The following is a 14,180-nucleotide window of genomic DNA, read 5'->3' as shown; positions in this document are numbered from 1 at the left end:
CATGACCGTGGAGCCAGATGGGTCACTCACAGGAGGATTGGCACAAGGAAAGAACATCCCAAGGCAGAAGAGTCCGAGCAGCGGGCCCCCAACCATACCGAAGATGCTGATTGCTGCCTGCGGAGGACAGGGTTGAGACAAAGCAAAGAACACTCAGGCTCAGAGATCCCCAGTCTCACCAGCGTGGCACCGCTACCACCACTGCCTCAGAGCCCTACCTGTCAGATCTGTCCATCTGTTCTACCTGGAATCATCAGAACGCAGGATTCCAGAGGGCAGAAATGGTTAAGGGAATGTGCTCGGGGTTCTCCTGAGGCCGATCCTTAGATATCTCTCAGCCAACAATGACCCTGGGGCTTCTGGCTACTTGAGACTCTGTTCACAGCTAAAGGGAGCTCATCAAAGGGGAATCTCTGACACCTGCCCCTATGTCATTCCTTTCACAATAGCTGTCTTCTTCAATTTCTGGTTTCAATCAGCTCCTTTTCTCCCTTAAAAATTGCTTTCTTCCCTCCATAGTCATTACCTGCAGCACAGGTCCCATCTGGGAGGAAATATAGGCCATTCCCAGACAAAGCAGCCCATAGCCAAAGGCTGGGGAAAAAGAAAGGAGGAAACAAGCAGATGTGAGTTAACACAATAAAACAGGGAAAAGCAGAGCAAAGCTCCTTCCCCAGCCCAACTACTACCTCTGTGTCCCTGGAAACAGGGCACATTACCTCAGGCCCCACCTCCAGGTCTCTCCCACCCCGTCCTCACTCTTATGTGACTCAGAGACCTCCCCAGGAAATTCCCTGACATGTAAACAAGGTTGGTGCTTCATTGGGCAAGTGCTGAGCCCAGGCTAAAACTGGTGCTTCAAAGCAGATGGACAACAGTTCTTAGGGTGTGTCTTAGAAAGAACAAGGCTGAAGAGATGAGGAAGCATAATCCCACCGATGATTCTGGAAAGCATGGTGGCCCGGACTTCAGAGAAATGAGGGAACCAGGGTCGAATCAAGTCTTCCATTGTAACAGTTGCCAGTGAATTAAAAGCAGAGGATATGGTGCTGAAAGAAGAAAGAGAAAGACAAGTCCAGAAGCTGAGAAACGCAAAACAAGGGACCCCACTGAGGGACTAGCACCCTGAAGGCAGGCAAGGACGTGTGCAGCCCAAACACCATCCTGACAGTTGGCAGAAGAGGAAGAGGCCTGGGAGGCAGGGACACCTGGCCTTCTCTGAGTGGGGTACAGGTTTGGTTCAAGTAGATCAATTCCTGGTATCATAAAAGAATCCTTCACCAAAAAGGGGACTCTCCCAGGAAAGGATACACTCTGTCCCACACAGATGAGCTGCCCCTTGTCATTCACACATGAACGAACACAATGAGAGACTCAGAGGGACCCCCGCTCCACCCATCACCTTGTACCAAGGAGGGGCCAGCTGTGTCTAGCCTGATGGAAAAGGTCAAAGAGTGTACCTTAGGGAGCCACTGAAGAGGCAGGCAACAAAGAGCCCAGGCAGGCCTGGCAGGCCTCTCAGGAGATCCATCACAAAGTACAGGACGAACTGCAGGCGGAGCAGAAATGCACAGCTCTCCTCAGAGAAGCCCATCCCCAGGGCACACCGCCCTTCCCCTGCTTATGTCAGGCAGCGTCTGGAGACTGCGTGCTTTAGGAAGGGGGGGCCAGGCACTGAGGGCAAGCCCACAGTAAGTGGTGAGAAAGCAGGCTCTGGAGAGAGAAGGACACAGCCCACAGCCCAGCTCTGCCCCAGTGAGTGGTGTGGCTTGAGCATGCTGGCCGCCCCGCTGTGCGTCCTTTTCTCCTCTGTAAAATGAGGCTGTCGGGAGGCTCCCCACAGAGCAGGTGGTGCAGAGCGGTGAGTCAGTGAAGGTAGGTCCCCGCCTCAGTAGGGTGGGCACTGTGATTAGCTGGGGGCTGGGATCCTCACATGCTGGATTGCAGATTTCCAGAACAAGAAGGACCTTCCATCCATTTCCCACCCAGGGTGGGAGTCCCTCCTGCAGCCACCCAGACACTCCCCTTGGGGGGGTCCAGGAAGGGGGTCAGGGAGGCCTTCTCACCTGGTCAGGGGCTGCTTGAGTCTGCTGGGTGCTCATGGGATACTCCTGGTAGTAGGCGAACATGACCAGGCCAATGAGGCAGCCCATGCAGAGGACCACCTGCTGGCAAGGGAAGACGGCGTAGCAGGAGCTGCAAAAGAGGCCAGTGCCAAGCAGGGAGACGGTGCTAGCAGGCACGTCCCCAAGCCCCAGAAAGCAACTCCACGTCCTGCCCAATGGGTGCGCATGCGCTCCAGCATCCTGTCCCATCCCAACTGCCTCAGTGGAGCCGGGGCCCACACTTCCCCCAGCCTGTGCTCCCCGGTCTTCCTGGCCCTGCACTCACAGCACTGCAGCCTTCTCCGTGCGGGAACTGAGGTAGCGCTGCACCTGAGCCTGGTTCACTCCATACAAGGAGAGCATCATGAAGACACCCCCGAAGGCCAGCGTCCAGAAAGTGTGCCGCACAAAAGGGTCCGGATCCAGCCTGCCAGAGACACCAACATGTCACTGTTGCCCCAGAGACTCAGCCTTCCCCGCCCTCCTACAACAGGGGGCAGGGCAGAGAGATGGCTGCCAGGGCGAAGCTGGACTCAAGACAGGGCAGCAGGTTGGGTGGGGAGGGGGTGGCTCCATCCCTCCAACCATAGCCTCATCCCAGGTGCTAAAAACATCCTGACACTCAACCACTGGCCAGAACGCTGTGCTCACCCATCTCCACAGTGCCAGCCTCCCACTGGCCTTAGTGCTGCACTTCAACTTCCACAGCTTGCCCTCTGCTTACTACAGCCCTAAGCGCAGGCTCTAGATGGGCTCAGCTGTCAGGCACTATAGACCCCAGCCGGGGAAGGGGTGTACTTACTCGATTCCAGAGATAAGGCCATGCTGGGAAGCCACATCCCACACGTGCCCCAAACCGCCCACCTTGGCCGACCCCACAATGATAACCACCAGCTGCCCTAGGAACATCACCAGGGTCTGGAACACATCTGTCCAGATGACTGCCTTCAGTCCACCCTGCAGGGAAAAGACAGCACACCTGCCACAGCTGTCTACGAAGCCACACCACCAGCGAGGGCACCAGACAGCCGCCAGTGGTGTATAGCTGCTGAGATTCTGCCGACGTCACTCCCAGCCCACCCCCACCTTCATCCCCCACCCCCCACCATAAGCCCATCCCATCTCCTACATCCCATTTCACAGCACCCTAGAAGGTCATGCCCTCTCCTCACCTATATTCTTATCTCATCTACCACCCACCTATTGATCTTATGCCATCTTTTCCCTTTCCTCCCATCTCCCTCCCAATTTCACCTCTTCTCCCTCCCCTAAGACTAACTGCGCTTACCAGAGCAGTGTAGACGGTACAGACAATGCCTAGGGTCAGCACTGACAGCCAGAGATCAAAGCCAGTCACTGTAAACAGATAAAAGTCACATTCCTGTCTCCCGAGGAGGGTTTCCCAGCAGAGAAGCCAGAGAAGCCTTGGTAAGATATGAAGCATTTAGTCATTAAGGATGCTATAAATCATTTACCACAACGGAAAAAAAAAGTTTGCAAAGCTCCACCAAAAGGTGTTGATTAACCAATTCAGATGGGGCCTGGTAATGTTTGATTAGCTTTCCACCTCTAGTAGAGACCAGCCAAGGGCCCAGGCAGTGAAATAATACCCTGGTCAAGGTTGGATTCTTTTCTGCACACTCTCCTCTACCTGCCCCTCCCAAAGGTTCTTCCCAGCCTGCTGTGGCTGGGAGTCAGGGGCTGTGACTCCTCACCTGCATTGAGGGCCAGTGATGGTGCATAGAGGACAACCCCCATGTAGATTACCTGTCGGGTATGGAAAAGAGAATGTGAGGGGAAGAGGAGATGAGGGTGGGCAGAGAGAGGAGGAAAGATGGACCTCAGCTCCAATATCCCAATGGCCTCCCTTCACCTAGGCTCACCCCCCTCTCCCTTCTTCCAAAGTTTGGCTTGCTGCCACCATAGTATCTGCACCGGAACTGGAAGGAATGGGAAGCAGGATGCCTCTGGGGGCTAGCAGGAATTTCAATCTTGCTAGTCTGAGAGCAAGGAAGGCTCCAGCTGCCTCAGCAAGCCTAAGTCCAGTTCCCCCTACCATGCATCAGGCTCAATTTCTATCCTCATTCCACTTACCATCTGGAAGATGAAGGTCACGGTCCCACAAACCCGCACAGCTTTATTGAACCGGAGCTCCAGGTACTAGGTAGGAGTAGATTTTTTTTTTTTATAAAAAGGTATTTCTCTCCACTCCACCCCCAACAATTCACACAAAACTTCCCTCAAGAAACCTAGGAGCAAAGGAAATATCCAACTCGTATCCACTCTGGGCCCCACTCAGCACAGCACCCTTCTTCTCCCCCAACTCCCACCCCGCCCAACTTCAACCAGAGAGAACTTATAAACACACAATGTATTCCCTGTCACTCTCATCAGGCAAAGGAGATCCAGGGGCCCAGATCCCTAGGTGCCCTGTTCCTCCTCTCCACCCCTGACTCTGGGGGTCCTATGTGCTCCTCCCTCCCTACCTCGTAGGCACTGGTGAGATGCAGGCGGTAGAAGATTGGGATGAAGACATGTGCTGGGATCAGCAGCCCCAGGAAATAGGAGCAGCCCAGGAACCAATACTGTGTCCCAAATCGGTAGATCTCGGACGGCACACCCAGGATGGCCACGGCTGACTGGAAGGTGGCCAGCAAGGACAGCGCCACAGGAAAGCAGCCCATTTTGCGGTCCGCCAACAGCAACTGGCCGATGGTATGTCGCCCCCAGCCACGATAGGCATGGTAGAGCCCAATGGCAAGGGAGAGGACCAGCAGCAGGACAAAGACCACATAGTCCACCAGGGAGAAGGTGGATGTGACCATGTTGGTGTCTGAGGCTGGGGGGAGGGGAGCGGAGGTGCTCACCGCCACACTCATACCCTCTCTGTGTCTGTGACCTGCAGCCACTTGCTGCTCCTGGGCTCTGGGCTGCCCCTTGGCTGGGCAGTGGCAGGCAAGTGGCTACAATCTGACTCCCAGCCACCGTCTCACCGTCCTCCTCCACCACCAAGTGACATTGTCCGGGTGAGCTGCAAAGAAAGCGGCTCTTAGTCAGGCCTACCCTGCCTTCATGGCCACCCACCCTTGGGCCTGTGCATCCCACACCCATCAGATTTGGGCCAGCCAGCTCCGTGGCAGCCCTTGAAGGTGTGGAGATACTGATATGGGTTTGGTAGGGCAGAGAGGGGAGGGAGGAAGCAGCAGACTGAGATGGCCAGGAGACAACTACTTGGCCAAGTCCTTTTTGGGTGTGCACAGCTGTGAAACTTAAGAACCTTCTTAGGTCTCCACCCTAGCAGTGAAAGAAAAATCAACTCTAGCCCATGGTTCTTCTCAGAATTCCCTGCCCCCACCTGCAGGCACAGACCCAGTCATTACAATGTACTAAGCCAGCAGAGCCCAGCCTGGCGCCACAAGCCAGCCAGGAGGAAGAAACAGAGACAAATGACAGCATGGCCTCCTCCACTCTCCCAGCCTCAGTACCTGCACCCCCGTGACCCTCAGTGTCACCATCCGAACAGCAGCCCTTCTCAACACTGATCACCGGGGAGGCCACCTCCACGACAGCGCCAAATTCCATTTCAGGCAACCCCAGGCCAACCACTCTGTTCTCCCAACACTACTTAATAAGGCCGGCCACCCACCTCTCAGCTCCTCCACCTATGACACCACAGTCAGTAGGAGATCCAGGAAGAGTGGTGCCTTTCAAAAGTGAGACAGGGGCCTCCCTGGTGGCGCAGTGGTTGAGAGTCCGCCTGCCGATGCAGGGGACACGGGTTCGTGCCCCGGTCCGGGAGGATCCCACGTGCCGCGGAGCGGCTGGGCCCGTGAGCCATGGCCGCTGGGCCTGCGCATCCGGAGCCTGTGCTCCACAGCGGGAGGGGCGGCGGCAGTGAGAGGCCCACGTACCGCAAAACAAAACAACAACAACAACAACAACAAAAGTGAGACGGCAACATGCTAGAGCCAGGGTTTCACAGTTACAATTACAGGGGCACTTTGGAAACAAGCAAAGCAGCCAGGGAACTGCGGGCAAGAGAAAGTCAGGGAACGTGGTCCTTCCCTCGGGCGCAGACACCCACCTCAAGAAGCAATCCCTGCTCTGAATCAAAGCTGCCTGGAGAAGCTGTGTGTCTGCAGCTGGGCAGAGGCTGAGGATCTGGTCTGTAAGTGGCTGAGGTGAGGTGAGGAACTGGGAGTAGAGGGAAGCTCAGCAGCTATTTGTTCTGGACCCTTCAGGGAACCAATCGCTGTGGACCAAATGGCCCTATCACCCTACAGCCCCCAAACTCCAGCTCGGCCCTAGAGGCTCCAGAGTGGGGAGCAGGGAGCTCACATTCAATAGCATTCTTAGATGGATTAGGCTTTCACTGTAAGTCACACTTGGCACTGTGTGCAAGGGGGAACTAGAAAAGAGTTGCTGAGAGATGGGAAAGTTGCTTTTCTAACTCCTGCACAAGAAATACTAATCCTCAAAGAATATACCTACATTATCCTCAGAACAAGGACCAAATCACAGTATGTCAAAACTTAAAGGAATCTTAAGAGATCACTATTGCAACCCCCTCATTTACCAACAAACACACTGAGGCCCATGAATTTAGATAACCTAATACGATGTTAGTTAACATTTTTTGAACACCTGTCATATAATCCAGCAGTGTGTTATGTACTTTATAAACGTTAACAATAATAAATAAGTAACCATACCTACCACTTTCAAAACACCATGTCTCAGGTTCTGTACTTTATATGACACTCTCTAGTTCCCTAGGGTTATACAGCATGATATAAAACAAGGGAGAAAAAACAATGCTGTCAGTAGGTATGACAGCTAATTCACCAGGAGCCCCTCCTTCACTGCTCCCAGAACAAGGGCTGGAGCAGAGTGTTAATTGCTGTCAGTCACTCCTGAAGCAAAGATTAAATTTCAACTAATCTAGAGAGAGATGAATATAAACTATGTCTTTTGTCCTTGTCCACTAGGAGAAAGATCAGCCTAGCTGTCTTCGGCTCTCCTACACTGTGTTCTTGGACAGATGTTGCCTGGCTGGCGAGATATGACCTCATGCAAACCAGTCCTGAACTCTGAACCTCCTGGAGCCAATGGAGAGGAAATCAGAGTTGGCAACTCTTGAATCACATGTTCTACTGAGTCACAAATGTTAGTCCCCAGAACAATGTTCCCAACAGGCCACTCGGGTTGAACCTAAAGAGGCCCTGGGCCTTTGTGCATTGCAACACCTTGAGTTTTCTCACTCCTCTTTGGCAAGTTTTTATTACTGTGAAAGTGGTGACGGGAACTACCAGAGACTAAGGGGAGAAAAGATGTCTGCTGTGTGCACATAACACTGTGTAGAGGTAAAGCGTTAACGATACGGCTAGGCAGGTGGTTGGAGAAAGGAAAAAGGTCCAAGTATAGACAGGAAAACAAATGTACAGAAATGGAGACCCTCTACTGCTGGGGTAAGCTGGCAGGGTTCCTGTGGATCCTATTTGCATGAGATGCAGAGAACTCTCTTGGATGGCTGAAGAGAGAGCCAGGCAAGACAGGAAAAACCTGACCCAGAAACAAAGGCTTCATTAGACATGATTCTAAGAACAGGATAGTGGCCTTCTAAAACTGCTACAGTGGGGACTTCCCTGGTGGTCCAGTGGTAAGACTCTGTGCTTCCACTGCAGGGGGCATGGGTTGGATCCCAGGTCGGGGAACTAAGATCCCACGTGCCGTGTGGCGTGGCCAAACAACCACAACAGCAACACAGCAACAACCGTACACTGATCTAAACCCCATGGATTTGCATAAGAGGGGAGCCAAAAGTAAGAGATAACTTGTTTCACTAAAACTCTAACACACAGGGCACAAACAGCGGGCTGTGGGACTCTTTTAAAAAGTCCAAGATACACACAGACAAGAAAAAGAATCATCCTCCACCACCCTAACTCCACTCTCACTTTGGTCACAAAGTGAATTGCTTTGACTCCTGCAAAAGGCAAAGGTGCCACTGAAGGATAAACCTTCCCAAAAAGATGCCTTCAAAATCCATCTTTGTGGACTTCCCTGGCGGTGCAGTGGTTAAGAATCCGCCTGCCAATGCAGGGGATGCGGGTTCGAGCCCTAGGCCAATAAGATCCCACGTGCCACGGAGCCACGAAGCCCGTGCACCACAACTACTGAGCCTGTGCTCTAGAGCCCACGCGCCACAACTACCGAGCCCACGCGCCACAACTACTGAAGCCCGTGTGCCTACAGCCCGTGCTCCGCAATAAGAGAAGCCACTGCAATGAGAGGCCCCTGCTCTCCGCAACTAGAGAAAGCCTGCGCGCAGCAACAAAGACCCAATGCAGCCAAAAGTAAATAAAATAAAATAAATTAATTTTAAAAAATTGCATAGCTCCCAAGGAAATTACTAAAAAAAAAAAAATCTGTCTTTGTGCCTGGAATTCCTCAAGCTCTGAAAGGCTTTAGGGGCTCTCATTAAAATGCTAGTAACTACTAATGCCTTAGAAAATGTGCCAGCCCTCTGAAGGTAAATCCTTTCAGGAGATTCCAGACACCTGGGGGTAGGTGGAAGGGAAGCCAGGCTACTGAAGACGAGCTTTGGTTAGCTTTGATGAGCTTCTGCTAACCCTAACCAAAGCCAACACTCAGTCCCTCCCGGCACGGGGCTCGCTTGGCGCCCTTCGGTCAGGGCGCCGGGCCACCACGGGACAGCGCTCGTCTTTCCCTTACCTCCGTGGCCCAGCCAAGGCTAAGACGGTCCCGTGGTTCTTCCCGAAATCTGCATCGCTCCCTTTTTCTGGGAAGGCAAAGAAATGAGGAGTTAGGGAAGCATCTATCCCGCCCCTACCTCCTCGCCAGAACACAGGACGCCACGTGGTTTCAGGACTGAGCTGAAGGAGACAGGGTGCTCCGGCTCGTCCCTTCCCGACAGGGTTTGCCCTTCGCCCTTCGCTCCTCCATCACCCTTACCCTCTTTATTTCCTGGCTTCTCTCCTTCCCTCCACACGCGAGGCGGCAGGACTACTACCACCTCGTCGCCGGCACCTCCGATCTTCCCGGGCCCCCACTCTAGGGGCCGGCCCATTCCGCCCCTCACCTCTCCGCTCCTCCCCTCCCCTCCCCTCCTCGTCCCTTCCCACCCTGACGCCACTCTCCCGAGCCTCTGTGCTCCGGCCCACCCCCTGTCGGCCCGCCCCAGTCCGGCCCACCTGCCGGGTCTCCACACGTGGGTCCGGCAGCCGCCTGAGAGCCGGCCCCGCAGCGCCAAACCGGGTGACAGCGGGGTCCCGCCCCCTGCCCGCCCACGTCGCCGCGCCGCCATGTTTACTGAGGGCAAATGGATTAACCCCCAGCCGCTACGGATACGCGACTCCGGCTCCAAGCGCAAGGAACACGGGGCTGAGGGAGCAGTGACGGGGAGGCCTTCGCTTAAGGGGGAAAAGGAGAAGGGGGTGGTCAGTCCCCCGCGAACGAGGACTGGGGCACATAGAGAAGAGCGCTGACCTCCGCGACTAGCAGCGTCCCCTAACCCTCCCCGGACCGACGGGCCCAACGGACTAGCCTGGCAGACTAGGCCACGCCCCGGCGAGGGCGTGACACGGTGGGAGGCGGGGCCACACGCGCAAGTCTCGCGATCAGCCAAGAAGGACAGAGGGAGCGGAAAATGGCCCTTCGCGGGCTCGACAGTCCTTTGACCGTGGTGCCCTGGGCTGCAGCCCTACTCCTCGTTCTGAGCGTGGAAAGGGCTTTGGCGCTACCCGAGGTACTGAAGCAAATTAAAGGTTGGGTTGAAACAGAGTTGCTTGCCGGCCCTCGGCTCTCCCCACTCCTCTGCTTCCGCGCAGCCCCGATTTCGTCCCTGGGGCCTCCCTAGACGTAGCCCATACAGCTCCCACTCCGAGTACTCAGGCCGCTGTCTCGCAGCGCCTTCTCCTTGCCGACGTCCAAAGACCTTCTAAATTTGACCTCCTTGCACCTTAAAATCGTTGAATAACTTTAAGTCGTTCTTTCTACAAACGAGACCTCTGGCCATTCTGCAAGCTTAACAGCGTACGAATGCCGTATATCGTGCGTTGGCAGGACTGTACGTTCTGTAATGCTTGATGAGTTCTTTGTGTACCTGCAGTCCTTTTACACCCGCCAAATCGGGGCTGGCAGATTGAGAAGTCATTGGAGAGGGCATAATATGTATGTCCGAATAGTGATTCTCAAAGATGAGGTCCTTCCCTGGACAAGATCTGGTACAGAAATTCTCTGGTGCGCTGTTTTGGCGCCTGGTTCCAAGGGGAAGAAATGCGTCTTCTAGTAAACCTGACATAAAGGTAGGACACGTCCATGCCCTGTGTTAGAGGATTTCTGGAGAGTGTACTGGCAGTTAACTTTTGATCCTTGTTTGTTTCTTGGCTTTTCTTTCTGGAGTCCTAATAGTTTTCTTTCTTCTGCAGATATGCATCCAGTGTCCAGGGAGTGTGCAAAATTTGTCAGAAGTGGCTCTTTATTGTAAGCAGACATCAGACCTAATGCTGCACGCCCGCTGCTGCCTGAATAGGAAGGGCACCATCCTGGGGTGAGGGAGGAGAAGACATCCCTGGATACTGGAAAAGAGTTCCCAAACCAAATTCTTCAAGGCTTGCCTGATTGGCTTTTGAGATAAATATTCGTGCCTGTTTTGGAGGCATCTAAACCATGAGTCTCAGACTTTTTAATCTGTTATAGCATTTTTGGCTAAGTAAACAACCCTGTGGTTCTTCCTGGTTGAAATGCATAAAAGTCATAATTTTTAGCATTTTTTTAAGCTTGTTTCTTTTGTTTATTGTCAACTCTTTGGCTTATTTACTGTGTGTCTGCATGAAATGACTCCTTTGGCCTGAAGGACACTATGGAATATGGTTTTCTTCCCCTTCTCATTAATTCATGTTTGTCTTTGATGCAAATTTCTCTTCTTGTCCCCTTATGCAGATTAGTCTCTGCATTGTTTTCCTCTTACACTCTTGAGAATCCACCTCTTATGGCTTCAACCATTATGCAGGTGTCTCCCAAAACTAGATCTCTTTTAGTTTCCTTTGACCTCTCTCCAAGCTCCAGATACATGTGGGTACCTCTAGGTTCCTGTTAAACATTTCCTCTTTCAGAGCACCCTCACTTGAGACTCAAAATGTCTCATGTCTTGCTTCCATTCTTCTCTTTCCCTCATCTGCCTAAATACTTCTTTATATTAAACTTTATGAAAACCAATTTTTTTCCCTTATTACTCTCTGGCTTTAAAATTAGACTTATAATTGTCTGTTGTCCTAGGATAAAGTTCAAACCAGAAACTACCATAGACTGGCCCAACCCACCTTTTCAGCATTACTTTCAGTTATTTGTCCACCCAAACCCTTCATGAGGGTCTGGCAGCAGCCAGACTCTCCTACCTCCAAAAGCATTCCGCCTTTCTTTCTTTGTTCAAACCTCTCTCTTTACCTAAAATTGCCTTCCTCCACCAAATTAAAACATATCTGTCCTTTAATTCCAACATCTTTTGTGAATGTTCCCTACTACTAAAAAACAGAGTAATTTCTTTTTATTTTTTATTTCCTCTAATTCTTAGTGTCTGTACCACTCAAATTAATTTTATATACTGTTCATATTTTAATTTAATGTTGTTTTTATTTTTGGTGATGGTCTTGTTCCCCTACTACATTGTAAGCCACTTGCAAGCTAAGATACTGAATGTTATTTTTAATTCTCCGAAATTTTGCAGTTAGTAGGCACTCAGTAAATATTTGTAGAATAAAGGAACAGACAGCAATAGATACTGAATAAAAAATAGTGTGGCATGGACCTTAATATCCAGTAGTTTACATCCATCCAATCTGTGGTAGGAAATGCACTTGGAAAAAACTTTCATTTATGTGACTTGAATTTTTTTCCCATATGATGGCCTTTTGTGGATCTGAGAATCATAATATTACAATGTGAGTGAGTTTCACTAATCCTGACAAGAAACAAATTTCTTTCAATATATGCACAGATGCATAGATATACTGATAAGAACGGTACTGTCCGGTGGAACTTTCTGCCACAATGAAAATGTTCTGTATCGGTACCTTCCAATACAGTAGCCACTAACCACCTTAGTGGTTACTGAACACTTGAAATGTGGCTAGTGCAAATGAAAGACTGAATTTTTTAAATTTAAATTAAGTAGCTGCATGTTGCTAGTGGTGACTTAATTGGACAATGCAGGATTAAAACATCTACCAGAGTACCTAGGTTGTGGCCCCGACACAGCTGTGTTCAATTAATATTAGCTGATAAGGGGGTTGTATTAGCTTACCTTGGATGAAGGGGAGAGACACACAGTTTTGCTGATTACCTATTTCCTCAGGCTGGATCTCCAGAACTGCTCTCTGAAGGACCCCGGTCCATACTTTCCTCAGGCGCGTACTGCTATCATCATGTAAGTCGTTAATTATCCTTCCCAAAAGGTGATTATGGCAAAGGGTTGATGGGAAAGTCTTTGAGGATGGACTCCTAAAAGGATGTTTAAATATTGTCTACATTTGGACAACTCAGAATGAGAACTGGATTACCAGTCCAGAAACACACTGGATTACCAGTCACACACATTCATGTGTGAATGGAAGTAAGGTGCTTTCCTAGAGCACAGTGCTAACAGTGTGTGCTTTGCAGAGACCTGCAGGCAAACTCCCTCCAGGGTGACTTGGCCAACACCTTCCGTGGCTTTACCCAGCTCCAGACTCTGTGAGTAAGAGGTGTGGGGTGTGGGAGAGAACCAAAGAGAGGCAGTGCTGTGAACTCAGCAACTTCAGGCTGCATATTATGACTGCCTGTGTTGTGTTCAGGATACTGCCACAAGATGTCAACTGTCCTGGAGGTATTAATGCTTGGAAAACTATCACTTCTTATATAAACAACCAAACCTGCCAAGAACAAAGGAACCTTTGCAACAGCACTGGGGACCCAGGTATGTTGTCTCACCTCCACCCCTCCAGAAACTGCCCTTCCTCTCTTGTATTCTCCGATTTAGATTAGAAAGACAGTAAAGTTGCTTAAGTGCCTTTTGTTTGGGTTTCTGAAGCTTTAACCCCTCGGAGAGAAAAGGTCTTAACCTTTTGTTAATATTTTTAAAATAATTTTATGATGATGATGACAATGTTCTGATTATCTGTAATCTTTCCTCGCTACCTTTGACCTAGAAACAGTTGAGAGAATCTAAGTTGAAGGAGATATTTGGGAAACATACCTAATGAAATCCAGTGATGTTCTCTGTTTTTCTCTGGCTCCCAGAAATGTGTCCTGAGAATGGATCTTGTGCACCTGATGGTCCAGGTCGCTTGCAGTGTGTTTGTGCTGAAGGCTTCCATGGCTACAAGTGTATGCGCCAGGTGAGGAATTAGGTCTTCTAATTAGGGATAAGAGAAATGCATAGAGTAAGTACCTCTCTGAAAGAAGAGCCGTAAGACCAGGAGCTGATGCAAATCACCTAGAGAAGGAAACTGTAAGAGAATTGCCCTGGCTGAGGGGACAGGTATGCTAGGAAAGAACTGGGTGTTAGGTTGTAAGCCCTTGGTGTGACCCTGTGTGAAGTTTTTTTGGTCTGTTATTCACAGGGCTCCTTCTCACTGCTCATGTTCTTTGGTATTCTGGGATCCACCACATTATCCATCTCCACCCTCCTTTGGGGGACTCAACGTCGAAAAGCCAAGGCTTCATGAACCACATAGGTCTTCCTACTGACTAAAGATCATCCCCATCATAGTCCAGCCAGGGAGATTTGCTTCCTAGACATCATTGGTCAGCGGATCCTCCCTCCCAAGGCAGAGGCCGCCGTCGGAAGGAGGATGGAAATTTGCACAACCCTGGGTGTTGTAGACCCAGTCCAGGAGTGGACTAGTACCGGTTCCCATTTGTGCTGTTGACCATAATAAACAGTTTTTCTTTTTTTCTTTTTCGTCTCTTGGTTGGCGTGGTAAAGGATACTTTGGGAGAGCGGGCTTTCTCAGGTATCCCATCGCTTCGCGCAGGGTAGAGTAGAGGAGGTGACCCAACCCTTTCGCTGCCCTG

The 14,180-nt window shown here is 51.0% G+C and overlaps 2 protein-coding genes across 7 annotated transcripts in view; one reads left to right on the top strand and one right to left on the bottom strand.

Moving 5' to 3' along the window:
• Nucleotides 1–9,426, bottom strand: part of SLC5A6 (solute carrier family 5 member 6) — a 32,323-nt gene extending 22,897 nt beyond the window's left edge. For 2 of the 4 annotated variants that reach the window (XM_027113585.1, XM_027113587.1), the window contains exons 1-13: nt 9,081–9,215; nt 8,841–8,907; nt 4,592–5,136; nt 4,200–4,265; nt 3,821–3,872; nt 3,394–3,461; nt 2,908–3,062; nt 2,392–2,532; nt 2,067–2,196; nt 1,461–1,549; nt 937–1,049; nt 527–594; nt 31–117 (exon numbers count right to left, since the gene is read on the bottom strand). In XM_027113585.1, coding sequence (XP_026969386.1) covers nt 31–117; nt 527–594; nt 937–1,049; nt 1,461–1,549; nt 2,067–2,196; nt 2,392–2,532; nt 2,908–3,062; nt 3,394–3,461; nt 3,821–3,872; nt 4,200–4,265; nt 4,592–4,984 — 1,362 coding nt within the window. In that variant the 5' untranslated portion in view covers nt 4,985–5,136; nt 8,841–8,907; nt 9,081–9,215. Of the gene's footprint in view, nt 1–30; nt 118–526; nt 595–936; nt 1,050–1,460; nt 1,550–2,066; nt 2,197–2,391; nt 2,533–2,907; nt 3,063–3,393; nt 3,462–3,820; nt 3,873–4,199; nt 4,266–4,591; nt 5,137–8,840; nt 8,908–9,080; nt 9,217–9,319 lie in introns of those variants that run through there. The other 2 variants (XM_027113586.1, XM_027113588.1) reach the window with 2 other exon arrangements.
• A 134-nt stretch (nt 9,427–9,560) lies between these two features.
• On the top strand, nt 9,561–14,062 carry ATRAID (all-trans retinoic acid induced differentiation factor). 3 transcript variants are annotated; one of them, XM_027113591.1, is made up of 7 exons: nt 9,561–9,873; nt 10,556–10,677; nt 12,481–12,552; nt 12,786–12,857; nt 12,959–13,080; nt 13,404–13,501; nt 13,727–14,062. In XM_027113591.1, the coding sequence occupies exons 1-7, from the start codon at nt 9,775–9,777 to the stop codon at nt 13,829–13,831; spliced, it is 690 nt and encodes a 229-aa protein (XP_026969392.1). In that variant the 5' UTR covers nt 9,561–9,774; the 3' UTR covers nt 13,832–14,062. The 3 variants fall into 3 exon arrangements, with proteins under 3 accessions (XP_026969392.1, XP_026969393.1, XP_026969390.1); XM_027113589.1 differs by lacking the exon at nt 9,561–9,873 and adding an exon at nt 9,891–10,432; XM_027113592.1 differs by lacking the exons at nt 9,561–9,873; nt 12,786–12,857 and adding an exon at nt 9,886–10,432.
• Nucleotides 14,063–14,180: the final 118 nt, after the last annotated feature.

This window comes from Aethalodelphis obliquidens, unplaced genomic scaffold (assembly GCF_003676395.1).
Source record: "Aethalodelphis obliquidens isolate GAN/ISIS:26980383/991018 unplaced genomic scaffold, ASM367639v1 scaffold12, whole genome shotgun sequence".
NCBI lineage: Eukaryota > Metazoa > Chordata > Mammalia > Artiodactyla > Delphinidae > Aethalodelphis > Aethalodelphis obliquidens.
The sequence above is the reverse complement of the archived record's forward strand: the minus strand, read 5'-3'. Positions and strand labels throughout refer to the sequence as shown.